General features: G+C 35.7%; 4 protein-coding genes across 5 annotated transcripts in view; 3 read left to right on the forward strand and 1 right to left on the reverse strand.

Moving 5' to 3' along the window:
- The window catches only part of LOC105166197 (exocyst complex component SEC3A), an 18197-nt gene extending 6035 nt beyond the window's left edge, over nt 1-12162 (forward strand). Inside the window, exons 7-25 of the mRNA XM_011085459.2 lie at nt 41-158; nt 706-810; nt 1062-1163; nt 1288-1425; nt 3132-3260; nt 3355-3435; nt 3553-3627; nt 5042-5212; nt 5318-5408; nt 5530-5594; nt 5699-5869; nt 6373-6452; nt 7955-8036; nt 8657-8754; nt 8879-8987; nt 9626-9694; nt 10749-10814; nt 10889-10978; nt 11871-12162. Coding sequence (XP_011083761.1) covers nt 41-158; nt 706-810; nt 1062-1163; nt 1288-1425; nt 3132-3260; nt 3355-3435; nt 3553-3627; nt 5042-5212; nt 5318-5408; nt 5530-5594; nt 5699-5869; nt 6373-6452; nt 7955-8036; nt 8657-8754; nt 8879-8987; nt 9626-9694; nt 10749-10814; nt 10889-10978; nt 11871-11981 — 1951 coding nt within the window. The 3' untranslated portion in view covers nt 11982-12162. The remainder of the gene's footprint in view (nt 1-40; nt 159-705; nt 811-1061; nt 1164-1287; nt 1426-3131; nt 3261-3354; nt 3436-3552; nt 3628-5041; nt 5213-5317; nt 5409-5529; nt 5595-5698; nt 5870-6372; nt 6453-7954; nt 8037-8656; nt 8755-8878; nt 8988-9625; nt 9695-10748; nt 10815-10888; nt 10979-11870) is intronic.
- LOC105166198 (plastidial lipoyltransferase 2) lies at nt 12880-15754 on the forward strand. Of its 2 annotated transcripts, none has more exons than XM_011085461.2 (4): nt 12880-13503; nt 13583-13847; nt 14078-14152; nt 15162-15298. In XM_011085461.2, the coding sequence occupies exons 1-4, from the start codon at nt 13370-13372 to the stop codon at nt 15174-15176; spliced, it is 489 nt and encodes a 162-aa protein (XP_011083763.1). In that variant the 5' UTR covers nt 12880-13369; the 3' UTR covers nt 15177-15298. The 2 variants fall into 2 exon arrangements, with proteins under 2 accessions (XP_011083763.1, XP_011083762.1); XM_011085460.2 differs by having other exon boundaries at nt 12908-13503; nt 14078-14228; nt 15162-15754.
- On the forward strand, nt 15870-17661 carry LOC105166305 (pentatricopeptide repeat-containing protein At2g15690). The gene has a single exon (XM_011085614.2). The coding sequence runs from the start codon at nt 16278-16280 to the stop codon at nt 17523-17525; it is 1248 nt and encodes a 415-aa protein (XP_011083916.1). The 5' UTR covers nt 15870-16277; the 3' UTR covers nt 17526-17661.
- LOC105166199 overlaps nt 17746-17839 on the reverse strand; it is a gene marked incomplete in the record, with an annotated part of 2845 nt that continues 2751 nt past the window's right edge. The window contains 1 exon segment of the mRNA XM_011085462.2: nt 17746-17839. Coding sequence (XP_011083764.1) covers nt 17819-17839 — 21 coding nt within the window.

Raw genomic sequence — 17839 nt, forward strand, 5'->3', positions numbered from 1 at the left:
AACCTAATGTTGAAGTTACTGAGAATTGCATAACTCGCAGTTATGTCATGGGCATTGGGGAAGCAGAAGCATTTTCTGAGCGGTTGAAGCGAGAGCTTCAAGCTTTAGAAGCCGCAAATGTCCATGCAATTTTGGAGAATGAGCCATTGATAAGAGAGGTAGTTTTAGATTTCCCATGTGATAGGTCTTTGCAGTTCATATAGGCATGTATTGTTTCTATTTTATTCCATATACTTTCTTCATAATATATTTGTGTGCCATAAAGAACTCTCTTGCTTTCCCTCGTCCATGGAATCCTGTTTGCATCTAATCTTTCCATTCAGAGTGGCTTTTGTCATAAAGACAGTGATTCTTTTGTAAAATGCCGAAAGGAACAACTTATTAAGTAATGTATTGAGAAGCTGAAGTGGGGAAAGAAAATACTGATCAATGCACGTAGGTGCTTCATTTATCTCTTCTGGTTTTGCATTTGCATATTGACGGCCAACGTGATGTCTGTCGAACTACTAGTCAAAATTTTCACATGAACTTTATTTGAAACCCTGGAAGCAAGTTTTATTTAGTTGGTTATCATATTGACCAATATCCTTTTCTTTTGTACATATCCAGTTTCAGCTCAAGTCTATTTTTCACCTTTCAAGTTGGCAGCTGGAAAGATCCTGTAAATTTATTTATAAAATAATATAATTTTTCTGGGTTCTGCAGGTACTGCAGGGGCTTGAGGTGGCTACTACTTGTGTTGAGGATATGGATGAATGGTTAGGCATTTTCAATGTCAAACTTAGGCATATGAGAGAGGACATAGAGTCGGTACAGATCTCTAGACATTGTTACTTGATTTGGAAAATATATACCATTGTTAAGTGACTTTACATTATAAATTGTGTTACTCTTTGGTCATTTTCTGCTTGGTTTGATTCCAAATCTTTGATCATGCCCTTACAGGGCCAAATTGAATCTAACTATATCATTGTTATATGTTTAAATCTTCTCATTAAATTATTGTGGTCATTTCTTTGCCCTGTGGTTGACATATTACTACATCTTTTTGCTATGTGCAGATTGAAACCGGGAATAACAAGCTGGAAATGCAGTCAGTAAACAACAAATCGTTAATTGAGGAACTTGACAAGCTTATTGAAAAGCTGCATATACCGGCTGAGGTCTCTCTATAGATTTTTGATATTTTGAAAGTTGTGCTTATTTATTTTAGATGACATGCTTTGATCCAACATAAGTCACAGCATTCCGCAGTTTTCTTATTTGTTATCTTCCTCTTAAATGCAGTATGCATCATGTCTGTCCGGGGGATCATTTGATGAGGCAAACATGCATGAGAATCTTGAAGCATGTGAGTGGCTAGCCATTGCTTTACGAGCTCTTGAAGTGCCCAACTTGGACCGCTGCTATGCAAAGTTGAGATCTGTATGTAGACTATCTGCTTATGTCTTTTACTCTCATGATTTACTATAAGAGTTTTCTAGATTCCAATGAGCTGAATTTCCTGAATCAGAGAGCAGATAAACCTCTGTCCTTTTGGCATCCAGTTTGATTAGACCATGCTGTTTCTCTTAATTTAGAACCAAAATATGCTCTAGGACTGTATACAGGCTTCAAAACCAAGCTCTTGCGATCAGCCCACGAGAATGTGTTTTGTTGTGAGAAGTTTGTGGGAGATTGCTTAAGACTGTTTTATGTATACTGTTATAAAAGGAAAGGTTGTTTTCTATTTTTAGCACTGTTTTCAAATTTCTCCCTCTGAAGTAAAACTGAATTTTAAGTTTAAGAAGTATATTTATTAGGATTCTCAAGGATAAAAATGGAAATAACCCCAAAATGAGGTAGTTCTCATACCAAAGTAATGTTAATCCAATTTTGCTTTCTCTAAATACCACAAAATTATGTGTAGATTTGTAATTAAATAAAAATTGCACAAGCATGCACTAATAAAACAACATGAAAAATGAAAAGGGGGAAAAAAAGAAAAACCAAGTTGTAGTTGTATTTTTTTTTTTTTTTTGGTATTAATTGAATGTATTAAAATAAAGAAAATGAAAAATCCTCCATTTTTATCCTTGATAATCCTAATAAATACATTTCTTCAACTAAACTCAATTTTGTTTTGGGGGGAAAAATTTGAAAAAAAGTGCTAAAAATATGAGAACCACCATTTATAATAGGAAAAAAACCTTTTCTTTTACAATCATGTATTAAGTGTTTTTGTAAATTAATTTTATAAAATTGTTTTCCATAATGTCATTTTAGATCACATAATTAACAAATATATGGTTAATGATCTACTAAACTTTGATCTAAATAAGGTCATATATTAAAACTGATCGAAGTACGTGATTTAAACACATTGATTAATGTATATTAATATTTTTATTGTATTTTTTTTTATTTGTTCATGCATTGCATGTGCATGAACTGCTAGTATCATATAGAAAGCATCTTACTTACATTTGACTGTCTGGCTGCTTGGTTTTGTTAAGATAGGTTCCCTCTAGACTAGAATCAGGGATGGCAATAGGCTGAGGTAGGGTGGATTTGGCAAAATTTAGAACTATTTTAGTCAAAATTTTCACGGTTAAAGAATCTGCCTTGAACTTTAAACTATACTGGTTGGACATGTTAAACTTGTTCTATAATTTTCAAAATATTGAATAATATATATTTCAAAAAATGATATTCCAGTAACTCTTTGGATTTGAATAATGTTATTAAGAAATATGCACAAGTTATATTTGCATGTTTTAATTTTTAAGAAGTAAAAAAATTTTTACACTTTTTTGTTACTTATGTATATTGGAAGCATAAACTAGTTATTACTAGTATTATATTATGTTTAATAATTAATATTGTTAGTATAGACATAATATACGCACGTTTTCCATGCACACATACATCTCATAAATACAGACCACAAATAAAATAATATAAATGCAATATTTAGCTGAGGTTTCGTGTAGTGACTTGGTAAAGGGAAAATGATTATCTCATTTATTAAATATCGCTTATAAACTTGTTGTGCCATTTGAAGAATTTGTAGTTTGTATTTACATGGATTTTAGCATTTCACAACTTGGGATGATTGCCCTTGCTGGCAATGGTGGTTGAAACTTGTATAGGTTAGAGAGAAGCGTGCTGAACTTCAAATGCTGGAAACTACTTTTGTTCAAAGAGCATCTGAGTTCCTGCGGAATTATTTTGTTAGTGTGGTGGATTTCATGATGAGTGATAAGAACTACTTTTCTCAGGTATTAATGAAAAATACTTTTCAATTGAGAACAATTAGTCTGTTGAGGAAAATTTTGATTCTGGATTCTTTTCTGGCCGCTTGGATTATAACAGCGCGGACAACTGAAGAGGCCTGATCATGCTGACCTGCGGTACAAATGCCGGACATATGCTCGCCTTTTGCAACACTTGAAGGTAAGATGAAGAGTTATTTATTACAAGATATTGGTTGTTTGATGTTATTGCATTTTCTTGTTTGTTTCATTAGTTCTGATACCTTTTCCTGCTGCTGCTTCTCTTCTGTATCTACAGAGTCTAGATAAGAATTGCTTGGATCCTTTAAGGAAAGCTTACTGCAGCTCTTTGAATTTGCTTTTACGCCGGGAGGTGAGGGAGTGATGATTTTTTGCAAAGTCCTATGTCATCCTGGAATTAGGTTTCATCATTAGTTCTACATATTGCGATTTTTTAATAAGTTTATGGAGATACAAAGTTTGTTGGGTATCATGACATCACATGCTACTATGTATAAGTTCCATAGATGTATGATCAATAGTTCTAAATAGGTTTCTGGTAAATACGATACTAGAAAGATATAACGGCCTTTATCACAGTTTTAATGTGTAAGGTGCTCCTGCTGGTATTATATCTTAGTATGGTGCATATGTCCCATGAAATTTTCCTATTTAGTATTTTTGAAATGTAAAAAATAAGGGTTAATTACATTTTGCCATCCGAACTATGACCGTTTATGCTTTCGCATCTAATTTTTTTTTTTTATGTCAACATACCATCTCAATTTTATGAAATTTTGCACTTTGCCCTTTATAAGTGTTTTTCAACCAATTTTTTTGTCGGAAAGACATCACATGCAGTGCACCTGTGATATTTAAGGGTTATGTAATGTGATATTATTCACAAATACATAACATGTGATGTTTTTCCAATAGAAAAATCCACAAAAAAAAATCGTATATGGCAAAGTGCAAATCTTGCAAAGTTGAGATGGTAAGTTGCAGAGAAAAAAAACATACGATGGCAAGTGTAAAAACGGGCATAGTTCAGATGGCAAAAATGTCATCTACCCAAAAAAATAATGTCAAAAATTTAAAACGATGCTGTACATTAAAAACTAGTATGAAACGGATGGTGAATAAAAATTGAGTGTAAAAAGCATGAGATACTATGAAGAAAGATTTAAGTTGATAGTTCTTGAGACGATAGAAAAGAAGTATAAAGTTACTTTCTTAACAAAACAATGAAATAAATAATCTTTTAAAAAGAATGGTAAAAAAAATATTATTTTGTTTATTAAAATTTAAATATTAAGACGTATTTAAGTGATTAGGTGATGGACGCCTTCTAAAGTTGGGAAGATATAATTTCTATTCACCACTGTATGACTTAGGGCACAAAAGGAGTATGCCTTAAGTACCCTAGTGCATGGCCCAGATGCCCTGGCTTATGCGCCCATGAGAGTGCCCCATTTGAGGGCACTGGCTGGGCCACCCCCCAAGAGCACCTTCCATAACATTTCTATTAATATTGTCATGATGCAACTTTTCTTTCACAAACACGTAGTTTTCTAATTGGCAAACTCGAATTGGTTCTCGCATCGAGCCCGAGAAGATTTGTCTTATATAATCAATATGTTGAGGCACTGCAGGTCATTCAAGTTCTTGTAGAACATGTGCATATAATAAATAATAACATTTTAACCTACTTCAATCTTAGTTCATATGATTTTATATAGTATTTAGTGTGTAATAGCAAGCTTGAAACATGGTTTTACATTTTCCAGGCTCGTGAGTTTGCAAATGAGCTTCGTGCTAGTACAAAAATATCAAAGGCTCCAACTCAATGGCTTGATTTTACAGGCTCTAATCAAAGTGCAAATAGTGCTGACACTTCTAACGTTTCTGAAGCATACTCCAAAATGCTCACTGTTTTTATTCCACTCCTTGTGGATGAGGTGACAGTCAGGCCTCTGAACAACCGCACCCCAGTGTACTTATGTTTCTTCTCTTCCTGGCAAAACGCACGCATTTTTACGAACGTTACTTTTAATGAAATACAGAGTTCATTTTTTGCACTCTTCATGTGCTTTGAAGTTCCGGCACTTCAACCAGGAGGTCTTGCCGACGGCCATCAATCTGCGGCTGCTGATGGTAATAATAATTAAAATTTGGGTATCATGGAAATTCATGACAATGATTAAGCTGGTCTCTTTGTAGTTCTCAACTCTCCTTTAGCCCATTGCATGATGGTTTTCCTATGTCAATTTTGCAGGTAATAGAACCACAGATCTACAGGCATTGAATGAGTCACTTCATGATTTGCTTGATGGAATACAGGTATCTTGAATTTGAAGTCTGCTGCTATTATTTCATTGTTTTACCAAACTAGTTATATGTTTTCACAAATTTTCCTGCTTTCTTCTCTTCTGTTGATTTTCTAGGAAGATTTCTATTCTGTGGTAGACTGGGCCCACAAGATTGATCCTCTGCGTTGTATATCAATGCATGGAATTACTGAACGTTATATTTCTGGTCAGAAAGCTGACGCAGCAGGATATGTGCGTATTTTACTTGATGACCTCGAAAACAGAATCTCTGTGTTGTTTGGTCGTGTAAGTTATAATTCCCTTACTAAGCTAAATTTATTCTTGATGGGAGGATACTGTTTATTCTCAGACGAATGATTCTGGAATGAATTGTGGGATGAATTCAGAGGTATGCCTTAATGCTCTGTCAATTTCTCAGAGCGCTGGAAATGGAAACTACTAAAGTTACTTAACTTGAAATGAATTGAGGATAGTATCAAGCTCATTAGTTTCTATCTCTATGGGGATGGAGAAGAGGATTATCAAATGCATCTGAGCTGCTCTTCAAGAAACTGTGAAAGATAGTTTAATCCTATATTGCTCTGTCCGGCTGCTGTCAGTAACAAGGAAGACTTGAACAACAATTGAAAAAGGAAATCTGGGGAATTTGTAGAAAATATATCAAGAAGATTAGTCATAAGAAATATGAGCAACAAGTACACTTCTGCTGACATTAAATAATTATGAATATTTGTCTATTTTGAGCTATGGTGTACATGTGCGTGATATATAACTATATATGTTTGCAGTTTGTTGATGAAGCATGCCACCAGATTGAAAGAAATGATCGAAATGTTCGGCAGGTGGGTGTCTTGGCATATATACCCAGGTAAAGTAGACTTAACCGTAATGCTATTCTTATACCACCTTTCTCCTAATGGTGTGGGTGATTATTATATATCATCTTTTTATAGAGGCATATGACTTTGTTAGTTTCAACTTTCGAGGAAAGTGGATAAAATTTCCAAAGAGTGTCAATGCTGCCATTTCCAGCATTGGTATCTATTGCAGCAGCTGCAAGTAGGATTTGTTTGTTATACGTGCTTTAAATTTATTTCACAATCAATGCCGTGCTACGTATATTCTGTTTGCTCGCTCATTTTTAGTAAAATCGATACAAGAATAACTGAAATTCTTGGTTATTTTGGTTAAAGATTTTCTGCATTTGATGGTATCTTACAGACATGAACACCTGGGACTCTCAGTTTTCTGAAGGGAATTAGTTTGGTTACCTATTTGTCTACAAAGGCCGTGTGCAGCTTGCAGACTCAGAAGTCCCCAACTATCCATTCTTTGTTTCTTTGTTGTTTTTTTAAATTGAGATCCTTGATGGTGAGTTACTGAAGCTGCAACTGCCATGTGACTTTCCTCGATGTTGTGTAGAAATAACTACTCAGACCTTACTTCCGTAGAATTGAAAATTCTAGAAGAACCAATTACTATGATGCAACATTTGATTGCATTATAATTTGCAACTGTGATAACTTACATGCTTTCTCTTCTGGAGGTTATTCTGGATGCTTGTGACATGGTAATGGAGCCAAGGCACTTTGATTGACAATCACATTTTCTATAGTGTTTACTTTACAATCATAGGCCACTTCTTGAGTAAGATTATTTACAAGCTGTTGAACATGTTGCAGCCATCAGAGATGAACGTTATGTAGCTGATTCATTCAGCCCAACAAAAGCATAGAAGCAGAAACCAATGCAAATTTATGATATTGCTATAACATGTGTTGCGTCTTATAGTTGCTTTAGCACGTATATTTTAGTTGTAAAAAGTTCATCAGAAGTTTAAGTTATGAACACGATGTCCATTATGGATAACAATTTTTTGCCTAGCCCATATTGATAGTCTTGAAGATGCTTAGAATGCAGTAATTTCACATGTTCGCTGAAACAGTGTGGCCGTTTTATGTCTATTCGCTAGAAAACTGTTAAATTGCACCTAATACAAGAAAATCACTGGATTTAGGACATAGGTGCTTTGTGTTATTTGGCATGGATCTGTCCCCCTCTTTCTTCTCCAATACAGCTGAGCTTTCCAGAAGGAGCCAACCCACCCCCACGTGCTGGGGTGTGTTAGTGGAGTGTGTGTACATATCATCTGGAAGAGAATCAAATCACACTAGTTCTTCGCGTCATTTTGCTTATTACTGGCTCTATTGTAGTTTGGAAATTTGTGGCAAGATCGTCTGTATTCAGGATTTTGTATTTATTTTCAAGGAGCTTCTTTGTTAACTGCACTTATTATGCTTGTGGCTTCCTTTTTCACTTGGTGCTTTTCGTCCATCAGACATGAATTTATTGGGTTTAGCATTTGGATAGATTTGCTACTCTTGCGACCCGTATGGAGCAGTACATCCAGGGACAGTCAAGGGATTTGGTTGATCAAGCTTACACAAAAATTGTTAGTCCTCTTTACACTGTTGAACAATCATTTGGGTTGGTCAGGCTTACACAAAAATTATGAGTGCTCTTAACACTGTTGAACAATTATCTGTAACAATGAACTACTTTGCTCATCTTATTTGCTTCTATCTCTGCAGGACTCTGACCACGTATGCACCCACTGATGTCATATGCATTCTTTTTATGTTCAGTTTCTTTAGAGTAAACCATGCCCTTCGGAACCTGAAAGTCTACTTTAGCAGTATAATATGAAATATTTACTCTTGATTGAAGAAAGGCATCGTTGTAGGATGTGACAAGCAGTCCCAGTTCTCTGCTATTTTACAGTTTACCTGACCTAACAGTTCATTTGAATCCTTGATGCATAATGTAATGTATAACATCAGTTTGGAGTATAAAACAAAGAGAAACAATTAGAATTAGATTTGCTGAGGAACTATTTAATTGCCAATAAGATATATGTGCATGAAAGTCTGCTTTTCGCTGCCGTAGCCTCTGAATTAGCAAATTAAAGCTAATAGTTTCAATTATATATTTTTTCTCAGATCATATATTCCATTTTCTAGTTAAGATATGGTATTGATTTCTCTGAGATGTTTGAAATCATAAATTTGACAGGTGACAATAATGTTTGTGACATTGGACAAAATTTCTCAAGCAGACTTAAAATATGCAGATGTTCTGCTCTTGGAAAACTATGCAGCATTTCAGAACAGGTTATCAACTTCACACGGACTCATATTTCTTGATTTATATTTTCTTGGACTACATCCCTAAAATTCCTTTCTGAATTTTAGCATTTCCAAATTATTTTACTCATGAGCTGGTTGGGATCTGCAGTCTGTATGACCTGGCGAATGTTGTGCCCACTTTAGCAAAATTTTATCACCAAGCAAGTGAATCTTATGATCAATCTTGCACACGCTATATAAACACAATCATATACTATGTAAGTTTTCTCCTTCATGCATTACCAATGACTGTTTCCTCAGCCATGAATACAAAGAAAACATAAAATATGGGAATTGTATTTCTCTTATATAATGCTAATACTAATTTCTTACCTTGGAACATTTGGATACAAGCATTTATTTCACTATCTGTCCTTTGACGTTTTAAATTTGCGAATTATTGCTGCACTTATTGTACAACCCCAGTTATCTAATAACCGCTTCTCTGATTCCGGCTCAATGAGAATCTGTAGTATTATTGTTGAGCATATCACCAGATACCTAATCCTTCCTGTGGGTTGAGTAATCTCCATGCAGCAGAGGCCCTTTCTCTTGAAAGAATTTAGTAACCACCGAGGCATCAGTTTCAACCCACAAATCTTAATCATCCTCCTTGCTCACAAATTTCTAGACCTCTGCATACTCCGTAGTTCCCACTGACTGAAAACTCAAAATCCAAATATTAGAGGAAAGCAAAAACATCCTTGCCATGGTTATCTCTGTAGAAAAAACTGTTGGTGCCCCTCTAAGTAAATTCCTTTTTGACCATCTTCAGATTTTGAATAATTTATTCTTCCAATTTGTTATCAATTTTGTTTTAAGAAATGAGTATTTTACATCACTTTCTTAAATGCAGCAATTCGAACGGCTTTTCCAGTTTGCTCGGAGGATAGAGGATTTACTGTCCGTAATGACACCAGAAGAGGTTAGTTTACGGGGTTGCATATAACACTTCTCTTCCTCCTTGAAGCATATGCCCTCGCGAGCACACAGTTCTTGATGTTTTGATTCTCTTAATTACCTCTGCTAAATGATTTTTACTATAAATTCCATGACTCCCTAAACTGGAGTTGGAGCTTTTTCAGTTGCAGGCTTCATTTGTCAGTAGGGTCTCAAATGTATTTCTTCTAATTAGAGAGAACTATACCCCAGTAATTATACCTGACTTGACGCTTTGAAGTAGACTAACATGCTTGATTTAAATTGAAAACTTATTCTGATGTTCTGCTGCTGCTATAGCAAATGGCAGATCAGTTCATAGTGATAATATATTAGTCCACTGGAATGCTTAGACAGCTATTGTGGAAAGTCCCTTAGAAGCATATATCATTTTGTGGAGGTTATCATTGTAACAGTTTTGTAGGCAATTCTCTATGGATGTATTTTTTGGGAGGCAGAATACTGTCTAGAATTACCTATCTGATCCTGGGCATGTGTTCACAAGCATTTGAATGTAACCTTTGTTCTTTGATTAAATTACAGTCTTCTGCCTTTCTCTTGATTTGATGTAACCATCTGTCCAGAGTTATCTTAGCTTCTAATGTGTTTCGGAAGGATTGACTTTTCCTTTCCACTTCAACCATGACTTTTTACTTCGTCACATGACATTGTGAGAGTATACCAAAAATAAGTGCTAAGAAAGTAGTTTGATCAATTTCTTCTGCAGCAGATTTCATGGTGATATTGATGCAACATGATATTCCAGTTCTATTTGTAGAATCCAGCTTATCAAGCATCTTTATCATTAACTGTTCTGAAACAACAAACAAAGAGATAACAGAACCTGTTAGCATTGTGGAACATGTCACTGTCAAAAATATCTACTAGTCTTACCATTCTTCCAGTGAACGGGGTCATGCATCATATCTTCGTGATTGTGATTCAAATGAACTGATTACATGCAAAAACCAGCTTAAGTTCTAACTAAGCCCATGTCTACATCTATGTTAAATCTAAAGACAAGTATCCAAATATTGCAGGTCCCTTTCCAGATTGGTGTATCAAAAGCAGATCTCCGGAAGGTTGCAAAATCAAGTTTATCTGGGGTGAGACAAGTTACACTTTGACAATTTAGGACTTGGTTTCTTCAATATTTGCTGAAGACATTTTTTTTCTGTAGGTTGATAAGTCCATCACTGCGATGTATAAGAAATTGCAGAAGAATATGACCTCCGAAGAACTGTTGCCTTCATTATGGGAGAAGTGCAAGGTATTTGTTTATAATGTGGAGGTGCATCTCATATAGGTTTGAAAATTATCTTGCACTATTTTTCAATTATATTTCATGGTAATGCAACTTGTAGTACTGAAGAAACTAAGTGCTCATTAGAGATCCAGTATAGCACTGCACATCTGAACTCAACACTGAAAATAACTTTGGTAAAACTGATCTCTCCCTGATCTTTTGGTAAGATGGTAACTTTTTTACCATAAAATAATAATTTCATGATATGATTTGATGAAACTTTTCTCGAGAAATTCATTTATGCATTAAGAGATTTAATCTTACATGAGAATGAGACTGTAGTGGGTGATGAAGTGGAACCTTTTTTTTTTCCCTCTTGAGGTCTTTGGAACCAAGTGATATTGATGAATGGAAGTAGATAGACTTTCAATTCCGTCTCCACCCAAGTGTAATGACCAACTTTTTTAAATACCTTCAAGCTGTTTCCATCGCATTTTATGTTAGAAAATGTATACCCAGTTAAGCAATATCTGTTGGTATTTTGATCAAACTGCCTTGTTTCCTTTAGGTTTCATTTTCCATTGTTCCTTGGCTTGTAATATCCGGCTTCTTTTGAAAATTCCATGTTCACATGTTGAGGCTTCTGTCAAATCGTTTGAATAAGCATGGCCTAAAGAAAAATTATATCAGGGACTAACAATGATTGAACCAACATGTTATTCTAAATGCAAACACAGTCATGCTTAACTATTATATTGCTTATGAAAATCTTTTATGGATATGTGAATATTATCTATTTGAATAAATTTTTACTTATATAGTCCAGGTGCCAGGTGGTACTTAGTTGCTCATTAATTCTTTGTTAACCAGAAGAAACATTTTTCTCCTCTAACTGATGCTATCCGGCTTATGGCAGGGCGAGTTTCTTGACAAGTATGCAAGCTTTGTGCAGCTAGTAGTTAAAGTATATCCTACCGAGAACATCCCAGCTGTCGAAGAAATGGGACAACTATTGGCATCGATGTAGAGGAGCAGCAAGTCTTGTCAAGTTTGGCTTCTTTTTGGTAGACTCATTTGTGCTGTTCAATTCTTTTATTTTTTCTGGGCCCCAATTTCATTTTTCATAGACCACTTGTGAGATATCGATTAGGTCATGTTGGTATCATGATATCTACATATAATCTTAGTTTATTCCGAGTTTTAATCAATTATCCTCTCTTTTGTAAATTTGTTACTTACTATTGTCCCCTCCTCTTACCTACCGCCGTCCTATTCCCTCCCTGTGGCCACCTTCAATCCTCTTCCCCGCGGTCGCCCACCTACTTCTTCCCAGGTCAACACCTCCCCTCTCCCCGTCTTCGATTTCTTTGGTTCAAGAAACTTTCCATAGTGTTTGGTTTTGTTTTTAAAGTGTTTGGTTTTATTTTTAAAGTGTTTGATTTTGGTGTTTTGGAAATTGAAAGAGAGAAAAATATAAATAAATAAATGCGGTTAGAGATAGATAGTATGTTTGAATTTATGTTGATATTTTAAAATAAATAGTGTATGTGTGATGTTGGGATTTTGGGACAAAAAAATAATTGTTCATTGTCAAATCATATATTTTTTATATATAAATATGTATATTATAAATGTTGTATTTTTTGGAGACAAAAATTACTATTTATTGTCAAATTATGTCTCTTTTATTTTATATTTATATATATGTATGTATATATAATATATAGAAAGTAAAAAAATAAAAAATACACAGATAAAATGTAAAAAATAAAAAAAAAACAAACATTAAATGTATTTTATATTATCTCAAAAAATGCCCAAAAATGAAACAAAAAACATGGGCAGGGGAAAATAGTAAACCAATAGCGTGGGACTAAAACTTAGCATGGTGGAGAAGACGATGGAATGAGTATGAAGATTTTCTTTTGTCAGTGGTAAGGGTGGAAATGTCATTTCATAATTAAATTAATTGGTATGAAAACATAGAATGGTATTAAACATCCCACTTATAATTTTATCTCACAATTATTAACAGTCTATCTTGCAAATTCAAATAAATTACCCAAACTTCAAAGTAAAAAAATACTTACTCAGATGTTCTCATGAAGTCGCCCATAAGTTTCTACAAATTTCAATTTAGTCCCAATACAACACAGCTTTTCGACTTTTGACCTTTCCAGTTTCCGTGCCGCCGTTACCTTTGGTTGGTCCGCCACTCCAAAATAGCAGCAACGTCGACATGGAAGCTGTTGGTCACCATCCCAAATCTCCCTCCTCCCTTTTCTCTGATTGTCTTTCTTTGTCCTTGTGATTTCTGTGTGTCTGAGTAACAACTACAGTTACAACCCTGATAATGGCCTGCCCACCTCCCAATTTCCTCCCATTATCACACAGATAAAAGCACGTTCTTGAAATATGATTTTCTTGGCCAACCTTACTTTGAGCTCCGCCCCGCCGCTCTTGTTTCATAAGCCGTCGAGAACAACCCGCAAGATTCATTCTTGGCATGTTAATTCAGCCATTTCAACTGCCCCTGTATCCAAAAGGAGGTAAATTTTAGAATTCCACTTGTAAACTGTAGTTTTTATCAGTCGGTATGCAGAGTCTTTTCATTCTCGGTGATTTTAGGTGTGATTTGTATGACTTGCACAAGGAGCTGGTTCCATATGCTGAGGCATGGTCTTGGCAGAAGGCCATTGTGAAGGAGAGAAGAGTATTGAGTGAAATTAACGAAGATTTTGCTGACACTTTGATTGTTTTACAACACCACCCTGTTTACACACTGGGCACTGGGAGTTCAGAAGAGTTCTTGAATTTTGATGTGAATAGTGCTCCCTTTGATTTGTATCGAACTGAACGAGGTGGTGAAGTTACATATCATGGCCCTGGTCAGGTATATATATTTTACATTCTCTTGAGTTGATACTTATGTGACAATCTTTTTGGAAATTGTAGGGACGTTTTTAGTTGATAAAGAATATATTTTAGATGTGTGTGAATTTATGTGCGTGGTTGGTCAATCGAAGATGTATTAACCTGATGAATAGAAGATATATACGGAGTGAGGTAAGTCTTTGGGTTGGTTATTTGTCCTGACCTATTATATATGCTTGTTGTATGTAGCTAGTCATGTACCCTATTATCAATCTTCGGCATCACAAGATGGATCTGCATTGGTATCTTAGAGCACTTGAAGAGGTAGTTATTCGTGCTCTTGAATCAACATTTTCTATTGAAGCTTCACGAGTTGAGGGCTTGACCGGTGTTTGGGTTGGTATGTCTTATAATCCGATTTTATATGTTTTCTTGGTCTAGAAGGGCATCTAGCCATTTGCCACAAAATATATGATAAAGTTTAAATCCTTCAGAATTGCTCTTTGGAAAGAAGCATATGAGTATCCACTTTTGCATGACTTATTTCTGTGCATTGGTCTGGTCTGGTGGATGATTCAATTCTTAACTTGAACAAATTCTTCCAAAAAGGTGTAAGTGAGTACCCTTCAACATCAAGTGTGCTGCGCAATTGAAAGAATCCAAGCTCTTTCTCATAACCGTGGAAGCTGTACAAATGTGAATTAGGCACCAGGATCTTACAACTGTGAGGGGTTGTATAGATATGCTATGGGTTGTATTCACCAGTGCCCTTCACTCTCTAGTGCAAAAGACTTCTCAGATTAATTTAAGCTCAGAAATCTTGAAAATTGTATGCCAAAGATTCTATTATCCAGCACTTAATGTAAACATGAATAGCACAGTCTAGGATGTAACGCACTTCGCCTTAAAATTCTGTAGTACATCAAATATGTGGAGAAGTTAGCCTAGTCCTTAACAATTTGAATAAGTATGCTCATATGGAATCTGTTGCATTAGATGCTTTTGAGAATTAAGGGAGCATTATTGTCATATGCATCGTTCATGATTTTTGTTGGTGTAGAAAGCTTTTACTGAAATTTATTCATGCAGTTGAGAATAAATTACCAGTTCTGCAGTAAACATTTCTCTACTAGTAATCCCTGTCGGATATTTTGCTCTTCCTTTCTACCCTTATTTGGTTTAGCATTCTGGAAATGAAGGACTGATTATCTATTAAGTGTATTCTTGTTTCCTATCCCTTTAGTTTGCTGCTTAGGAGTAGATCCAGGTCTCTTCTCTCGTTGGTGTTTGGCACTCATTGTTTATGTGGTTTCAACTTCTCAAATTCTTTCAGGTAACCAGAAATTAGCAGCTATTGGTGTAAAAGTATCACAATGGATAACATATCATGGCCTGGCATTGAACGTGACCACAGACTTAACACCCTTTCAGCAGATAGTACCCTGTGGGATTAAGGATCGTCAAGTTGGAAGCCTTAACGGGATCATAAAAGGAAGTTTTCCATCTAAAGGTTGCAGAGAAGAAGATAATCATCACGCTGATAATCACGATTTGGTGGATACTACTCATATATCACTGCTCAGGGAGTTCTGTGAAGTTTTCCAAGTTGACCTTCATCATAAATCTATACAAATAGGAGTTCCTTATGAAAAAACCCCTTCACCTACCATCCTGAAGAGCTAATTAACACAAATGACCCAAACAGAATCAAGAGCTCGACGTGCAGAAATACCTTTCACTTGCAACTTTGTTCTTCATTTCACTGTTCACAGTGGTAAACACTATTGATTAACATATTCTTTGAATTGTTATCTGAACATATGTCCTTTTTGCAGTGGTAGGTCACTTGTAAGCTGAACCTTCTTGCACCGCAAGATTTGACTAAGATTTATATTTATGGAAAATGGTACTCAAAATTCCTCAATATTCTTGATGCTTTCAGCTCAAAACTCAAATTTGGACATAACCGTTTACAGGACATAAGACGAGATTATCTCAGATATTGACAAACTTTCATAACGCTTATGTATAGATTTTGAAGCATTTCTTCCTCCCATTTTGGTTTTTCATTTTTCCTGCGTTTATCATTCAAATTCTGGCATGCTCAAATGAACTTGATTGCTAGTAAAAAAGAAAAATTGACTGCAACTTTGCGCGCGCAGGACAATTTACTATTGTTATTATTTTATGTAGTACAATTCACTTGGATATTTATAAAGCAGAGAGTAAACGATATTACATTTCTTCTGGTTATCAATAGTGTAAGATATTTTCTACAGATAACAATTTCCCCAAGTTCCAAGTGGATAAGGCGTCCACAGCCCATAATACTGCATATCTTTTCATGGGACCAAACAATTCCCAGAGCCTTTCCAATTCATAAACACCATTGAGGTTGATGTTCAAAGCAAGAACCACTATCTTAATTCAGTTTCCAAGGTAATAGACAATGGTACGAGGTATGGCCATGGCTCGTTCCATGAGTTTCTGCTCACATCCAATGCTTAAATGCTCTATCACTCTTCATATGGAGAATCTGACATTAACCGTTTTCCTCAAGAAAAAGTGTCAGAATTGGGCGTTGAAATTTTCTCACCAAGATATGCTCCAGGTTCAGGCTTGTCGAAGGAAGCCATTGAACTCAAATTTGCAGCATTTCTGCAGAGAGAGGAATATAAATTTAGCTCTTGAATCACTGGAAGAGATGGGAAGAAATGGAATTCTTGCAGACTCGAGCGATGTCTTAGAATTAATGAAAGTTACTGTGGACATGAAGTTTCTACAGGCTGGGGATGTGATTTACGAATACATAATGAGATTCCCATCAGATTACGGTGTTGCCATCTTCAATAGACTGATAGATACTTACTTTAAGCTGGGAGATTACAGACGCGCAGGTCGAGTTTTTGAGCAGATGGCTTGCAAGAACATGGATTCTTGGAATACAATGATAATGGGTCTGGCGGGAAACGGACAAGACAAAGAAGCAATTCAAGTTTTCTCCCGGATGGCTAAAGAAGGGATCCAACCAAACGATAACACGTTCTTGGGCGTTTTAAAGGCTTGTGAGCACCTGGGAGCTGTGGAGAAAGGGAAAGCATATTTTGAATCAATGAGTCAAGACTATGGCATTAGTCCATCCTTGGATCACTATAGAAGCTTAGTTAATCTTCTGAGGAAGTCCAATGAAAAAGCTGAGGCCACAGAGATTATCCCCAAAATGCCAACCAAACCAAGCCTGGAAGTGCCGGAGACTCTACCAAATCAACCGAGAACCGAAGTTTTAGATGCAAAACCAGCAAAAATGAGGAAGAGGGTAAAGGAGAACCTGGTTTCAGACAAGAAACGTGCACGTCCAAACAGAAGTATGGTATATGAGAAGCTGAGGTCCTTGAGCAAGGAGGCAAGAGAAGCTGGTTATGTACCCGATACAAGATATGTCCTCCATGATCTTGATCAGGAAGCAAAAGAAAAAGCCCTACTTTATCACAGTGAAAGATTAGCCATAGCTTATGGGCTTATTAGCACCTCTCCAGGTACCACACTGCGGATCATAAAGAACCTGAGGATTTGTGGGGACTGCCACAATTTTATCAAGATCTTGTCCAGCTTTGAGAAACGTGAATTTATCGTAAGAGATAACAAGAGGTTCCATCATTTCAAGGATGGAAAATGTTCCTGCAGAGATTTTTGGTAGTAAGATGTAAATCATTTGGTTTTAGTACTCTCTTATGTCAGTTGCATAACCAGGGAATACATCCTACTTCGTCATCCAATGATAATTAATCAGTTTCAGATTTTAATGTAGTGCTCCTCTAAACGCTATCATGGTTAAGATATAAATTAACGATCCTCATGCTGCGCCTGCTGTCTGTAGAGTGGAACAAGATCCGGGATTTTTAACCAGGAAGAATAACTTCACCAGACAAGGAAAAACAGAAGAATGTATTTATATAAGACATGAAAGAACATTGGAATCCTCTATATACATCAATAATTCTCCGCCACTGG

This window comes from Sesamum indicum, linkage group LG7 (genome assembly GCF_000512975.1).
Source record: "Sesamum indicum cultivar Zhongzhi No. 13 linkage group LG7, S_indicum_v1.0, whole genome shotgun sequence".
In the NCBI taxonomy this organism is placed as follows: domain Eukaryota; kingdom Viridiplantae; phylum Streptophyta; class Magnoliopsida; order Lamiales; family Pedaliaceae; genus Sesamum; species Sesamum indicum.

Bases quoted from the DNA above. Each gene is read 5' to 3' on its own strand.
- LOC105166198 (XM_011085460.2), top strand. From the start codon at position 13,370: ATGATTTTCTTGGCCAACCTTACTTTGAGCTCCGCCCCGCCGCTCTTG. The intron at 13,504-13,582 runs GTAAATTTTAGA...CGGTGATTTTAG, and splicing joins GCCCCTGTATCCAAAAGGAG to GTGTGATTTGTATGACTTGC. The intron at 14,229-15,161 runs GTATGTCTTATA...AAATTCTTTCAG, and splicing joins CTTGACCGGTGTTTGGGTTG to GTAACCAGAAATTAGCAGCT.
- LOC105166305 (XM_011085614.2), top strand. From the start codon at position 16,278: ATGGTACGAGGTATGGCCATGGCTCGTTCCATGAGTTTCTGCTCACAT.